At 38.8% G+C, this 16808-nt stretch overlaps 1 protein-coding gene across 6 annotated transcripts in view; it reads left to right on the plus strand.

Moving 5' to 3' along the window:
- The window catches only part of DNM3 (dynamin 3), a gene marked incomplete at both ends in the record, with an annotated part of 567700 nt that extends 550892 nt beyond the window's left edge, over positions 1–16808 (plus strand). For 4 of the 6 annotated variants that reach the window (XM_082656446.1, XM_082656443.1, XM_082656447.1 and 1 more), the window contains one exon: positions 7439–7508. In XM_082656446.1, coding sequence (XP_082512572.1) covers positions 7439–7508 — 70 coding nt within the window. Of the gene's footprint in view, positions 1–7438; positions 7509–16771 lie in introns of those variants that run through there. The other 2 variants (XM_082656445.1, XM_082656448.1) reach the window with 1 other exon arrangement.

Here is a 16808-nt window from a genome sequence, read left to right on the forward strand (position 1 = left end):
CTGTTTTTTGAATAAATGCTCAAATCAAGAAGCAAAGCACAACACAATGCTGAAATTTAAAATGCTGTGTCCCATAACCTGTTCTCTTAGAGCAGACATTAGCAAGAGGAAGTCCTGGGTCATAGTTAGTTACCTTTCCATTTCACCGGGAGGTGTGCTCCTGTCTGATTTATCCTTGGGGATGTTCACTCATTCATGTTCTTGAACTTCTGGTTGGGACACTGCCCCCTGCAGGTGCTGTGGAAGGCTGCAGGCAGGGTAAGGAGTAATCTCAGGTTTTAGGAAAGTTTATAACGTTGTTCAGATGCCTTAAACTTTGAAAAATGATGCAAGGATTAAATAATTCAAAAGGGTCGTGGAGAAGAAAGGCGTTTCAGTTCCTGGGAAGGAGATACTATGGGCATCTCCCAACTCAACTGATTCTGACGCCACCAGAGCCATTTTTGCCTGGAGCCACTCTAGAGCCGAACGCAGCAGAGTGCACTGTGGGAGGCTCTCTTCACAATTTTAGAAAACTCAGAAGCAGTTTTTGCTTTTTTTCTCTTTTGTTTTCTAAGAAATTCGTCCAATGTAGCCCTCAAAAAGGAGGTGCCTTACTTCTTGTGCTTAGGTAGAGAAAAACCTTCATTTTTGGGGGGGGGGATCTGTTTCATCAATAAAATTAAAAAGTTGTGCAACGGCTTCCCTGGTGGCCCAGTGGCTGAGAATCCGCCTGCTGATGCAGGGGACATGGGTTCGTGCCCCGGTCTGGGAAGATCCCACATGCCGCAGAGCGGCTGGGCCCGTGAGCCATGGCCGCTGGGCCTGCGCGTCCGGAGCCTGTGCTCCGCAGCGGGAGAGGCCACAACAGTGAGAGGCCCGCGTACCGCCAAAAAAAATAAATAAAGATGTGCAAGTTGGTATTAGATTCTCATGGCTCCTAGTAACCTGAGATGTATAACTCTCTCATGATCCTAAATGCAATTATCTGTAAATTAAATTTTGAGACAGTTATATCTTAAAGCTTCACCTATATCTAATAAGTAGAACTTACAGTATAAATGAAGCCTATTGCATATCCTTTTTTTATGCAAATAACTATCCTCTTAGGCAGATAGCATTCCCCTAGAAGTATCAATCTTTGAATATTTTTTTGAGGGTTTTCCTTTTTTTTTTTTTTTTTTAAATTTGGGTCCACCTAGCTAACTAGGTTGGATTTCAATCATACCCTCTCCAAAGATGATAGTTTGGAATGCATGGTTAGATGTGCTTAGTTTCTATACCTACTGCCATTTTCATGAGCAAATACAAGCTTCCCTAAACAAGTAGTTATTCTTCTGGTGATGACTAACAAGAAAACTACCATAGCATAATATCTTTGTCTTTATAAAATAAACCTAAAACTGACCCATGCTTGAGTCTAATTTCCAAAGGTATCAAAGTATTTCTACAACCATTTCTTCATCTTTCTTAAGATTTTTTTCCAGCACTTTCTCTTTTTGCTTTTACTTTACCTGGCAAGTGAAATGAATTGCTAATGAAGCAAGGACAAAATCATTTATTATGTCTTAGAACAGTTTTCAAAGCACAATCCCAGGACCAGCAGCATCAGCATAATCTGGGAACTTGCTAGAAATATCTCACCCCTTTAAAAATTCTGTGTGGGACCTAGAAACCTGTGTTTTAACAAGTCCTCTGGGGAATTCTGATGCACTGTCCAGTTTGAGGACCATAGCCTTAGAACATGCCAACATAACTGCCCAATAGAAAGAATCCTGGCCTGGGAGTCATGATATCTTGTTTTAAGCACAGGAAAGGACAGAGCCTGAGCTACATAGACCCAGGCTGGCTCACATACTTGCCAGATAGATAAATCCCACTTCCCATCTTGAAGAGGAATAAGGGCAGGGGCAGAAAGACCAAGCCATTTCAGTAATCAGTGTTATGCTGATTACCAGGAAGCAGGGAGCTAGAAGAAAGGTAGCTTCCATCCTCACCCCATTCTGATGGGGTGACAGTCTCCCGTCATGAATACCGAGAACCAGTTAACCCAAAGAAGAGCAGATGAGAATTTAGTTCTTCCATTCTTAGAAGAGAATCGAACAAAACAATAAGACAGCTGACCATTCTTCTCTCTTATCAGTGTTGCCAGTTGCTCCCCCACCATGCGTCCCACCCCAAGTGACCGTTTGACTTTCTTACAAAATTTGTCATTGTCCAAAATACTGCAAACGGTCCATCCCTACAGCTACAAATGCAACGTCAAGTATTACATCTTTCCCTTTGATTTGGAAGCAGAAACATAGCTTTTCTATCGTAACCATGAGCCGCCCACACACAACTGTGTTTCAATAAACACTAAGTGATGCAAGATGCTCCATTGCAATGTAATGGGTAACTTAGTGAAGCCCATCACTGCACAAAGTAACAGAGGAAAATTTGGTACAAAACAAATAACTCTGCTTGGCCCAAAATAAACTGTCTTATGAGGTGAATGTCTTTGGAAACTCTGAATGGTTAGGACCTAGACCAATGAAATGAACCTTAACAGTAAACCTTAAATGTTTTTCTGGTGTTGAAGTTGGCAAACATCTTAGCATTACTTATTAAGAAAATTCACACTGAACAACTTAATGCTTCTCTTGAATTGCTTTCTATAGAGATTATTGGGGGATGATTGTTTTAGAAATAAGATGATGCTCATTTCTTCCAGTAGGGTTGACAGACTTTTTTTTATAAGTAAAATTATTTATATATAAATAGTGAAGAAGTTAGTAATCATAAGCTTTCATAATCTATGACACTGACACATTAAAAAAAACACAACAAAACACCAAAACACTGTAATCTTTACTTAAACATTCTAAGACCGAGACAGTGAAGCATTTGAACACACTTTTTAGGGTTGTTTTTTATTCCCTGAAATAATGGCCAGTTATGCTATTGTAGTTACCTAAGCAAGCTGTTGTAATTACCATCAGTCAAGGGTTGACACACTCTAGGATTTTTAATTACTCAGTACATATATGGGTTACTTTAACCTGAAACCAAGCATATTTTAAAGATGTTATAATTATTTTAAGAGAACATGATGGAAATTTTATCTTTCTTTTTCTTTTTATCATTAATTCACCACACAGGTGTGCAGTGCCTAGTCAATGCCTTAGGGACTCCGTTAAAGTGCTCATAATGGGGGGCTTCCCTAGTGGCGCAGTGGTTGGGAGTCCGCCTGCAAAGGCAGGGGACGCGGGTTCCGGCCCTGGTCCGGGAAGATCCCACGTGCTGCGAAGCAGCTGCGCCAGTGCGCCAGAACTGCTGAGCCTGCGCTCTGGGGCCCGCGAGCCACAGCTGCTGGGCCTGTGTGACACGGCTGCTGAGGCCTGCGCGCCTGGAGCCTGAGCTCCGTAGCAGGGGGGGGCCGCCGTGGTGAGAGACTCGCGCACCGCAGTGGGGAGTGGCCCCTGCTCGCAGAAGCTAGGGAGAGACCGCGCGCAGCAACGAGGACCCAACACAGCCAAAAATAAATAAAACAAAAAATAAATAAATTTATTTTTTTTAAAAAAGTGCTCATAATGGATAGGTTCTCCTGATTTATTTATTTGAAAAAAATATTATGAGCCAAAGGCAACGCCGAGTTCTGGGATACAGTGGTAAACAAGACAAACAAAAGACCTGGCACATAGCAGAAAGTTACACTTTTCTGGTCTCCTGCCTTGCCTTCTATGTGCAATTGCCCATTACCGTTGACCTTGTTGTGTCCCATCAGCATGGTCCAAAGATTGGGGTGGAGATTAATGAGAAGTTGCTGTTCCATCAGAGTATTTCAATCTTTCTATTCTCTGTCTCCATCATTGAACTCCTCCATTCCACCTCATCACTTAATTTCTAGTTTCTTTAACCTCATTATAGACCTTCATTCTCTTATGACTTTCACATTTTATGTGTCACAGTTAAAATCATATTTGCCCCTGCTTTGACCACATTATTGTATTTTCAGGCTCTGAGAATATATTCTCAGAGTCTGACTTACAAAATTTTGCCTCATTTTTTCCACATAAATGGGATGCTGTGGTAAAACCACTTGCATACTTCTCTTATCCCATTCATCTTCCACTATGAATAATAGGTTTTGAGTTTTTAAAAATCATGCAGCATAATACAGTCCACATAGTACATGCTCAATAAATAACACATGCAATGCATAAGTGGAAAGCATGTTATAGATCACCTAGTCTGAGTCTCCTGTGTCATAGATGAGAAAACTGAGGCTTAGAGAAGTTTAGTGATTAATGATTATACATACTGGCAATTGGAGCTAGAATCCACATCTTTTGACTTCTGTGTAAACTTGCTGCCTCAAATATAAACCTCTGACAAATGCCTCAAAAGATTGCATTTCTGGCCTCATTGGACCCACTTACCTTGACCTGGTCTGTACGCTAACCTGGCTAAACATCCTTGTGTAGGTACTTTTCAGTCATTCATTTGTTTGTCTACTATTTAATAAATATTTTTATTTTATTTTTTTGCGGCACGCGGGCCTCCCGTTGTGGAGCACAGGCTCCAGACGCGCAGGCTCAGCAGCCATGGCCCACGGGCCCAGCTGCTCCGCGGCATGCGGGATGCCCCCGGACCGGGGCACGAACCCGCATCCCCTGCATCGGCAGGTGGACCCTCAATCACTGCGCCACCAGGGAAGCCCTTAATAAATATTTATTCACTGCCTTCTAACCACATTATACAATGATGAATATACATAATAAATACAGAATATGTCGTCTCTGCACTCAAGAAATCTGCAATCTACTGGAGGACACAGGCAATAATCTAGTAAATAAATACATAATGGCAAACAGAGTTAAGTGCTATGAAATACATAAAACTATGAAGCCATGAGGAGTGGTGGTTGGAAACTATAGGATGGTCAGGAAGTGCTGAGGAATGACATTTAAGCCAAGAACAAAAGGATCAGAAGAGAACTCAGTTTGCATTCCTTTCTGTCTTGGCTACAACCCTTGGTCAAACCTATCACACATGCATGAAACAATTTCCAACCCACCATGCCACACTGTACTCTGCCCCTCACTGCGATTGTCATTTAAGATCCACTTTTTTCAAATAAAATCCCCTAATTAAGTCCATCCCATTATTAAGCCTCTGGTAGAGTTTCCCTTTTTCAAGTTCAAATTCTGGCCAACTCTCTTGCCCCTCCTGTAACTGCTTAAATGCTAAGAATATATTTCTATAGGTTATGTGACTAATTGTCAAACTCCCTGAGGAAGAGCCTATGATTTACTATTTATTCCAAACATCTGCTGAACAACTGAGCAGTCAAATACCCTGTAGGTAGAGTTTCCAAGAGTCTAAATCCTACATGCCATTGTAGCTTTTTTTTTTTTGCAAGAGCAATGATTTACTAAAACAAAAAAAAAACCCTTAATATAATGTAAAGATCAATGGTTATCACAAGTATTCATAAGTTGTTTCTTACTTCTAGGAGTAACTTTCATTTATTCATTTTGTCAAACATTCAGTGGCTGAATGACAAGCCCTGAGCTAGACACCACAAGAAAATGAAGATAAGTGAGACACAGCCCATTTCTAATCAGTTGCAATAAGCATATAAACCTAATTCTAGAAATATGTTGAGATTCTACAGAAGCATCAAGATAGGGAAAGGTAGGTCAGAGAAGACTTCACCAAGGTTAGCCTTGCGGGAGGAATAGCAGGTTCCAGCAGATAAACAAAAGAACATTGAGAACATAATTGAAGGCAACACCCTGCTAAACACTCTATGAAACAGCTCAAGTGGACATGACCTCTGGCCTCTGGAAACTTCACATCAAAGGAGAAAATGATTTAGGTTCAAATCCAGGACATAAGTTAAACAAATATGGCCATTTCAAATGAAAATGAGCAGTATGCTAGTGAAAGCGCAGGTGTTTTTGCATGGTCATAAGTGAAAAGGAAATTATAGGAGGATTTTTCCCAGCAGGAAATTACTGAAACATTTCAGGTGGTCATGGTAGCAGGTAGCCTTTCTGCAGGAAAAGGACTTACTTGTTTACTCAAATTAAAGAGCTGGTAGGGATTGGTTTAGTTTCATAACTGTGCCTATAAAGTATCTCTAATTACACTTTCAAAAACTGAGCGCCTGCTTAGTAATAATGAGACTTAGTAGAAGAGGTTAAACTGAAATGCACCTTCCCAAGGAAACCTTTCCTCTCAAGCCTCCTGGACATTTTTCAAGTACAGGAGGCAAAAGAAACTCCACTAAGATCTATGAGTTTGTGCTTAAGTGGTCAGTATTTGTACCATTAATCAACAATATCTCTTTTGCTTTGATCTTTCCTTGACCATCTAATTTTATCTTATAGCTCTGTAATTTTTTAACATTTCATAACCATTTTCTTTAACTTTTCTAACTTCACTCCTTCATCCTGAGAAAAAATATTTGATTTGATTAATTTAGTGTGTCCAATACAGAAGAAAATTTCATGACATGACTGTAATTCCAGAAAGGTTCTTTCTGAAAAAAATCAATGGGAGAGTTTTATCAAGAAGAAAGGTTTCAGTTTGCAGAATTTGTTGAATTTTGTTGACTATAAACATTACTCTCCGAGATATGACATATAAAGTCAAGTACACACCCAAAAAAGCTTATTAATACATTTAGGAAATAAATGTATGGGTTCAGGGAATAAAGAGTATTAGTTGGTAAAGCTGAGATTCTCAGATATAGTAATATTTCGTTATCTGGAGTTTATTCAGCAAACTCAGCTATTAGAAACACCATTACCAACCAGAAAGTGAGCAATACTGTTGCTAAGAATAAAACTTTTAGGACCCAAAATAGGAACCAGAGCTCATGCAGTTTACTCAGGCGCTCACCTTGAGCCTGTTTACACTTATTGTGGAGAACTCTAAAAACCTTAATTTTTCTTTCTACTGCTTAGCAAATTAGAAGTAAAATACAGGATAAATTGGAGAAAGCTACTGCTAAAGACAATGAGAAGTGATAATTAACATCCAGACAGGGAGAAAAAATAAGAAGAAGATTACTCAAAGGGAAATAAAAATTCAAACCCCATCAGTCTCTGAGGCCTAAATACCTTATTAGTTCCTGGAGTGGGCATAATATAGTACACTTCATACTCTGCTGACCGAGAAAAATGCCGTGTATTTCAGATGGCTTTTAAATGACTTAGTATTTATATTAGTATTGGGAGGGACGACTTCAGTTTTTAGCAACATTTGTATATGAAAAAATACCTCATTTAAAAACAAAAATGCTAGGTGAATGAAAGGTGACAGTATTAAATTATTACAAATGGCAGCCACTCCTGCTGACCTGTCTGTGCATGAGCATGTGCGTGACGGCTCTTTCTCAGTGTCTTTGGGATAACCTTCTGCTAGATATTCTACTTGTGTCTTTACCTGTCTCTTTCTCTCTTTCTAGCCGGAGACCACCCCCATCACCTACTCGTCCCACTATAATCCGTCCACTAGAATCCTCCCTGTTAGACTAAACGAAGTGTCTGGCATGGCAATTAATTACTAATGAATTATGCAAAAGCAAAATATTTGGTAACCGTTGCAGTAAATCATGAGTAGTCGCATGTGTGGATATCAGTCGGCAAGTAACCAGTTTTACTAATGCATTCATCACTCACCTTCATTGCTCATGATATGTCAAACTTTTGGGGTTTGACTCTTGAAAACTGCTGACTCTTTGAGGCTTTATATGTTGTATCAACCAAAGTAGATTGTATAGCAGCCCGCTACTTTGTGGACCATTGGCCTACCCTGGCATATATTTGGAATTGCTTTGATAACTTTCCCAGGTTACCTACCAGATAGCCCATTTAATATAATTCCTAAGAGATAAGAGATGGTGGGCTTAGACCTAAATGATACATATTTATTTTTCCACATTCTGTTTTGACTGACGGAAATTATGTTGTCTATTATACATGTTTCCGCCTACGCCATGATTAGCTATTTAGATCCTTTCTCCTTCCTCTTTATTTCATAAAACTGCTAAGAAGTGATTTTTTAAAAGTTAGGATTCCTTAAAAATAAAACTTTTCCAGAAGCATGAGGTAGTTTGCAAAGGAAAAGTTAATGCATTGCTTGCTCTAGAGGGCTTCTCATGGCAATGTGTTTTGCTTCAAGCTAGAAGCATATTCAACAGTGAATTAAAGCTTGTTTTTTGGTAGTCAGTCAGTAAATTGGGCTACTTTCAGAGTTCAAGGAAGAAGCAAAATATCACATCTCTAGAAGTGTCTGTACAAATGTAATTTCTTTATTCACGTATATACTTAGCTCCTCACAAGTTACAGTGAAGGCTGATATGGAAAATATTTAATTTTTTATATTGATCTAATTTTAAGCATGGCTACTTATACTTCGACACTAATTCCAGTTGATTTAGTTAGTTAGTTAGTGCAAAAATATGTCTCCCTTTCCATGCTAATATGTAACTTTCTAATATAAAAATTTAGCCTACCTTTTAAACAGTTTAATGTAACTTTTTAATCGGTTCTAGGCTTTCTTAATAAATCCTGAGCCTTACTAGGGGATAGCCATATTTAAAGAATGGGACCTGGAATGGAAAGAAAAGATGCCCTAGTTTGAGAGCAGAGCTCACATTCCTACAGTCGGACAACTTCAGAGTCTCTTTCCAGGTCATTCCAGAAAATAGTATTAAGACATCGAGATTTAAAGCAAATTGGCAAATTCTAACATTTCTAAAATTTATAAGAGCAGCTTAGCCTGAGGGTTAATAGTTCAGTCTTGAGGCTGACTTTTGGACTACCTAGAACTAGATGATTAGCATGTAGGAAACAGCCAGAAGCCAACCGGAATTTTGTCTGCTAACTGTTCCCAGACAGCAGACCAAGTATTCACTGCATAGTTGTGTCCCATGACACCATTTCATATTCTACAGAACTAAATCAGGTTTAACCAACTGAAATACCTCCCTTTGAAAGCAGCAAACATGATTTGTATGTTAACTTTAATTTCCTGTGTAGTTTATACCCAAAGCAGACACCCATAAAGTATGAAGTAAAACTTTTAACCATTATTAAAAAGAGACCTTGCCAAGTTGAATGGCATTGTTTTGAACTTATTCTAAAGGGTTAAAAGTAGTCCACTTAGGCAAAAATCAGAGAATACAAGATTTACAAAAAGGGCATTTCAACTTTTAAATTGCAAGTGATTGTATAAGAACGCCGCCCTAAATCACCACCCTAAATCTTCTCATATCTTTTTTTTTCTCATGGAAAAAAATTAACTCTTTGTGAATGGAACAGATGTGCAAAATACATACTGTATTTTTAAAATAGTGTTGCAGCTAAGTGGAAATAAGTTAAGTAAACATCCATAGTAAAATGAATAGTCTAAAGTGATATCTTTTCACAAAATTCCCTCTTTTTTAGGATCCCCTTTGCTCCTTCTTTTGAATTCTCTAAAATAGGCATCTAACAGATTATATACTTCAGGGTTTGGCTTTGTGCTGTATGTGGTTTTGCGTTTTGCTGTATTTCAAAAATTTCCTTTGGTTAAAGGAAAATGTTGTGGATAACCACTGATGTGTTCTTAGATCAGCACAAACCATGTCAAAGAAAACTGGGGATTTTTTTCCCAGGTTTCTTTGCACCGATTTTATGCATCATAAACAATGGCATTCGTCACCTTTGGCTTTTGCTCTCAGATTATCACCCCACAGTTTCACTGTCCCAATTGTCTCTTCTTGTGTGTACATTTTTGTTTTATTTTACTTCTAAGTTATTTCTAATAGAACCCAGCCTCCCCTGGAATTTCAGCAGTCATGTTGGAGAATATTTTCAGTTTACTGCAGTATTGTGTCATATGATTAGTATTAATCCCATTTCCCAAAGGGTTTGTATCCTGCTAAAAGGAGATGTCAAGGTAAATGAAGTCAGAAGCCCTAGGATGTGCGGAGTGTGAAGTACAGCGTTCATATCAGGCCTTAAGATGGGAATGTCGCTTAATGAGCTTTCTAAGTATTTCCCACACACTTCAGATCTTTTGTGTAACTTCATCCTGATTGCTCTGATGTTGTCTACACAACAGATGTAGCTCCATCATGCCTAGTATAATAAAACGTACAGTGTTTTTAGGATTTGGAAAAGTAAACTGTATATGTTTATTTGATGGGTAAATCTGTTTTATTGTCACATGCTAATTCTTGCATGCTTATTGACTAACTGGAATAGCCATTTACTCAATTGTGGACAGATGGTTGAAATAGTATTGATTTAGAACAGATATATTGAATTTCCAGAAATCATCTACCAAGATTACTCCTCTGAATATTGCTTTTAGCTGTGTTTCGTAACATAGAAGAGCAGTAGGGTCTGTTTAGTTAGCAAATTGCCTACTTGTTCAGATAAAAACTCACTCTATTCCAAAACATTATAATAAAACCAAGTTCCTGTGATATAACTATAAGCCTTCTGACCTTAGAATTAAAGAGTAATCGTATAGATTCATTTTATGACTTTTTAGAATAGACTATAGCCATAATTCTCAAATATGAAATGGGACCTAATACCAGTATGTGATAAATGTTGATGTTTTCTGTGTACACACGTATTTTCTAAGCATGTGTCCCTATGTATACAGTATATACATAGTAAATTTGTGTAAGTACATGTATTTTGTGCCCCTGTGGGTAAGTAGCTTTAAAAATCACTTGTTAAAATGCCATGAGCATGTGTGTGATTGTGTGTGTATTGTATATATATGTATATGTTTGGGTGTAAATATTTATACATGTGTGTATGTGTGGGTATGAATATATTTTTCAAACTGTGTTAATACAAGAGTTAGCTTTAGAGTATTTGCCATAATATGTGATAAAAGTGGTTCATTTCTCATAACATACACGAGGTGTACAAAATTTTCTCCAGATTACATTCATTCTGAGAGGCACAAGGCTCAGAACTTCCATGACAACATGGTAGAATAATATCTACAGGCATTTGCATCTAAATTCACAGCATTGCTATCGAAGAAGAAATTATCTTTGCCAATATAGCTAGCTCATAGTAAGTGTAAGATCTGGAAACCTACCTTTAAGGTCTCTGATTAGAATTATAAATTATTCTTAGATTGCTGAGGTGAATCTTAAAAAGCTGTTCGTCTACATAGTCATTTTCTTTCTCTACAGTAACTGTCAAAAAATAAAAATAGAGGGATACAGCAGTATAACACAAGTAGTGGATTTTCTGAGTAAGTTTGCTTAAAATGCAGGGAAGAAGTTATGTAACACCTCAGAGGCAGGTCATCCATCCACTTTTTCAGGTAAACATTTTTCATTTGTCAAACAATGTAATTATTTGAAATGGACAGGAATCTCCTTAACATTAAGAATAAAGCGTAAATAGTAGGTCTCTAAACTATGGAACTCGATGAAAGAAGATAATATTTGAGACTCAAGCCATGAGTTTTATATCATTTCACTAAGAGGACTGCAAGCTGTGAGCTCAGAGTTTAATGTGAATGAAGCTAGATGGTTTCTAAGAAACAGTTATTGGTTCACTAGATCCCTCATTCCTTTCTTAAAAGCTCAAATGTGTCTTCTAGAACCTTCAGTCATCCTGTCTAGTTGGTATGTTTAACATTACGTGGTGCTCTGTATGGTGAAATTTTAAGAGTATTTTGAAGCATATGTAGTATATGCATTGCTATTTGTATATACGTGTAAGAATGTATGTATGTATGAGAGCAAGAGAGAGGAAACTCAAGGAAGAGTCTCCTGTTTGTCTTAAGACCTGCTCATGCTGGTATATTGGTGAGACTTTTCACCTCTCTGGTCTGGGGTTTCACACATGGCTCAGCTCAAGGCTTCATTCCTTTTTAATTTTTACCCTCAAATTCCTTAATGTAATGTTTTTTAAATTACGATAAAATTACTCTGTCTAATCTCTTGCATTGTATGTTGCCAATTTGCTAAAAATGATTCCTTCCGATCAGAAATTCTACCATTACTTGATTTGTGTTTAATTTTACATGTACAGCCTTTGTTTCGCTTGCCTGTATGTTTCTTTTCTCTCCCTTTTCTGAATCAAACTCCTCTTTTGCTTTTTTATATTAAGAAGCAGTGTACAGAAGCAAAATCTTGCCTTCTCTGTTGATTCTTTAATTAATTGGAGCCAGAGAACTTTCCCCTGTCTTCTTGGCACTTTCAGGCTTTCTTAATGCTGAGATATGGATGGACTCTATGAATGGAATTTTTGAAGCAAGTTCCTAAAGCTTGTATCATTCTTGAAGGTCATGTGTACCTATTGTGAAAATGTGAAGCTGTATTTCTGAACCTGAAATAAATGATAACATTTGAAGGACTCCCCCCTTCCTCATTCTTGTATATATTTGAGTCATGTCTATGCTTATCAGTAAGATCTGAGACTTGTAAATATTTGTAACTCTTTCGATCCTGTTGGTACCAATGTGGAGAACGATAGCATTTGGCATTACTGTCATTAATTTGGGGAAGGATGAGATTTTTAAAGGGAGCAAATTGGACAAATCAAAGGCAGGAGAGTGGGAAACATTTTATTCCTGATTTGAAGTCATCGTTGTACTAAGTTAAAGAAGAACACAAACCTTAGGCAGCTGGAGGGTACAAAGTGACACTTGCCAAGAAGCACCGTGACATTTTGCTATTGAAAAGGAAGTGATCCCGAAAAGCTAGGAAACAGAAAGTTGAAGAATACTCTGCCCAAATGGTAGGTCTACAGAAGGCATTTCTAACAGAAAGTAATTAAGTTCCTGACTCAACAGTTGACCTCCATTGTTTATTCATTCGGCGTTGAGGGGAGAAGTTACCCCTTTCAGTTTCCCCAATATTAAGAGAACAGAAGAGTGTTCACTCTTACACACGTCCTTATCCTGAGTTTCCAGAGAATAGAGAAAGATTCCTTGTTACAAGAGTTTTGATGATAGGTCCCTTATCAACATACATAGACTCAGATTGTGCCGTCTAAAAGCAGGAGACAAGAAGGGAGTGGGAGGGGAGAAATGTTGGTTTACTTTCCCTTTGTGTTCAGGGTATGCTCTTTGTGAAAAGATGAATTGGAAAGACTGTTGGGTTAATTCACACTTTCTGTTGTGATTTCTTTCTCATGTCTATACATCTTCCATGAGTGGAGCCATCAATGCCTTCAAAGGAAGCTTTTTAATGGAAGAAAGAGTCAGGATGCGAATCATTCTGTGCACTGTGCTGTGAGTGTGTGTCTTACCGCATGATTCTGTATTCAGAATAGTTCCTGGTAGAAATTACCAAAACCAAAGGACCTTATTGTAACTATCTGGCAAATTTCCATTTGTATTTTAAAAATAGTTCTGACATCAGTGTAAGTATCTACTCAATTAGTTTTCAAGATTCTTGTTTTTCAGCTGAAACCTTTAAATTTCGTACTGAGAAGTACTAATTTCATCACACACCTGGCATTGCCACTTTTAAGACCACTTCTTGGTGTTCTTTCACACTGAGGCAGACTGATACTTAGAGTACATGCAAGAGATGTTGGCTAAAACTACAACCTTAATTTGAAGTTTCCCAAAGTCCATTCCATGAGATTTTAGTAAGTTTTACACAGACATACACCAAGGATTTCTTGATTGACTATACTTGGGAAATGATGACTAAAAATTAGATGTTTCTTTACTGGAAGACTCTATAGAAGCTTTAATATCAGATGGCAGGGCTAGTGTCTCCACGTTTCTCAGATTTATTTGACCATCAATGCTTTGTTCATAGAGCATCTCACAGGACTAGTGCTCTGAGGTACATGCCTTAGGAAACACTGCTTTAGTGGCTTTAGGCCAGAGGGGAAAGGCATTGAGTGAGATTGTCCCAGTACAGACTGTCACTAACACAAAGTTGGGTGATAAAATCAAATGTCATGGCAACTGGAGCTCCCAGCTTAGGACCATCCTCCTGGAGCTCTGATGCTTGGGGAGATCCAAGGAGGTAGGTCGCATAGGAACAGGGGGCATGAAAGCAGATAGAGACAGACATGCAATGAGTCCTAGGGGGGCATTGTGGAGGACTCAGATCACTTTCAATATTACCTTTTCTCTCTCACTTGCCAAAAAAAGAGCTCCTTTGAATTAATTACATTACCCCCATTGTATTCTTGTAAAGGGAGGGATCTAGGCTGACTTAAAAGTGAAGATCAGCAGAAAAGCATTGAGAAGAACGCTTATTCTTACTGCCTTTGTTGTCTCACTTTCCCAAGCCTTCAGGCTCACCAACTGCTCTGGGATATTAAGTTATCTGAGTGATGGGCAAAGAAAACAAGCAGGGAATGTTTTGTGAGATTGTAACAGAAAAGAAAAAAGTTATAAGGAAGACCTTCCCAGGGCTCTTGCCAGAGGAATGTCACCCTAGGAACAGCGTGCAGCACTGAGGTAGATCCAAGAGAATGTGGGTAATCCATCATTCTTCTTAATAATGGAGACTTTTATATATGAATTATGCCCATGTTCCACACACAGCTTTTCCTACCACCTTACCTTCCTGTTTCAGCCAAACGATTCTCCGAAGTTGTTTTTAAGAAAGCTTAAGGAGGTATAACCTGCAATTATAACCTTAAGTAGGTAGAATTTGCTTCTATGGTGAATGCTAGTATGATGAGCTTTAATATGTTAGCAACTCAGTATCCCAACTCAGTGTTCCAAACTCAATACTTCGAGTTTTGTGTTAGAAGTGGCAACGGTATAAGGTAACTTTGTAGCCCTTCATATAAAAAGCCCCAATATTTTCAGCACGTGACCTTCAAGCACTTCAGCACTGTGTTAAGTAGTATGGAAAATTCTGGAAAAGAAATAGTAAAAACCCAAACTGCCGAGATCCGTAATAGAAGTAACTCTGAGCCAGTGTACGGTGTCATCACCAACAATGCTTTTTTGGCAATGAGAGGAAAGTTAGATACAGGATGAGTGAAGAGGGAAAGAAAAGAGCTAAGGGGATAGATGTCACTCTGCTGTTTGAAGCAAACGTTCTAGCTGTCCATGAAATATATTCCAAGACATAAAGTTTCTGATCCTGTTTCTAGGCTAGAACACCAAACTAGCTCAAACAGAAAAGTGTTTTGGCATATGCTGACAAAACGTCCCTTTAGCACTGTGGACTTGCTGTTCAGTTTAATGGCTCATCTCCCCACCCTGCTGAGGTAATTAAAGTGTTCTAAAGCCCCTTCAGAACTCAAAAATAGTTTCGGTTTGCTGGGCAGGTGATAAATCTCATTGAGCCTGACAGGAATTTCATTACACTTTCTTCATGAAAACACCAGGGATAACCATTACCTGGATCTTGCAGACCCCCCCCCACCCGCCCCCCCGCAGTTGAAAGGTTACAGACCACTAACAAGTTCTTCATCATTTAAATGGATAGGAGGCCTCCTTAAGTTCAGCCAGCTTAAATTGGACCAAAGAAAAATTGGTCTTGGACTTTGGGGAAGGTAAGGTCGTTTTTTACTGCTGCTCAGAAATAGCCCAGTCAGTGTGGCTCCATTAACATCTCATAGAAGATGAAACAGAAGTTTGCTTTTGTTTTTGCTTTTGTTTTCTTGTAGACTTCATTGCACCACTCACTGAAGTGTTACAGAAGTAAGATGGAAGTGAGTATGTTGTTGAACACCTGGATGAGTAGCCAAAAAGGAGTCCCACAGGGAGTAGGGTACTGAACTAACCTGCCGTTCTATGGCTTGCTGTAATGTTGAGCTCATTACCAGTTGGGTTAGCAAGAGGAAATTAAATGTAGACTTCTGCTGGAAACCCGTGGGAAAGCTTCATTGGGCCTGCTGTTTTCCTACTTACAGAGCTGTCCATTGCCATGTAGCGTTTACCGTATCTTCCCTAGCAGCCCATCATCCAGAGAGAGGCTGCTGTCAAAACGAAGCAAAACTCTGGATCCTTCTTTCACCACCAGTGGGCCTGACAAGATGCAAGCCAGGCTAGGGATACGGAGAAAGAGCCAGCAAACCAAATTTCATTTACCCTGGACCTGGTTCAGAATAAATAAGAACTTCAGTTGCACCTAACTCTAAGACAGAGGGAAACCTTACCCAAAAGCTTTGGGGTCACCATGGAACAGACATAGCCTCATAGTTTGCCTGGGCCTGGAAAGGCTATCACATCAGGATTTCACCTGAAGGAAATTCTTATTTACAAATCCATTTCTCCAAGATCGACCCCAGTTATTTTCTGCATTGTGATTACATTGCTCATTTGATCCCTTGCCGCCTTCTACTTTCCCTCATCTTAAAGAAATCTCACATGTCATATTTCTATATCAACTCCCTCTCCGCCTATGGAGATTTCACAACATTTACTGAAATCTTTGGAGATAACCGAATGTCACAAAATCAGGGTTGGGAAACATACTCAAGTTATAAAGGTATGCGGCTCTTGTACTGTTCCCAGTTCTCCTGAATATGATTGCATGGATTTATCATTCCATGGTACAAAATAACAAGGTTTTGGAGTGGGCTCAAATGGCTCATACCTAGCACATGGCTGGAAGCCAGGAAACATCCTAGGAGCTGCTCACTATGCCATGTGATATTCTCTCATTTCCCCTGCATGTCTGCATCTGCATGTTTTCTGTCTGATTTGAGTTTGATTTTTGTGGGATATTTATGCATGCTGTTATTTGGATTTATTTTCTAATTTAAACATTGTTTTCTTCCTCTGCATCTGTGTTTTTCTTTTTCTTTTGTTTTATTTTGTTTTTTTGTTGTTTTGTTTTCACTAGGCGACCCCCTCCTGCAGTTCCCGGACGACCATCCTAA

This window comes from Grampus griseus (assembly GCF_964374135.1).
Source record: "Grampus griseus genome assembly, chromosome: 1".
Lineage (NCBI taxonomy): Eukaryota > Metazoa > Chordata > Mammalia > Artiodactyla > Delphinidae > Grampus > Grampus griseus.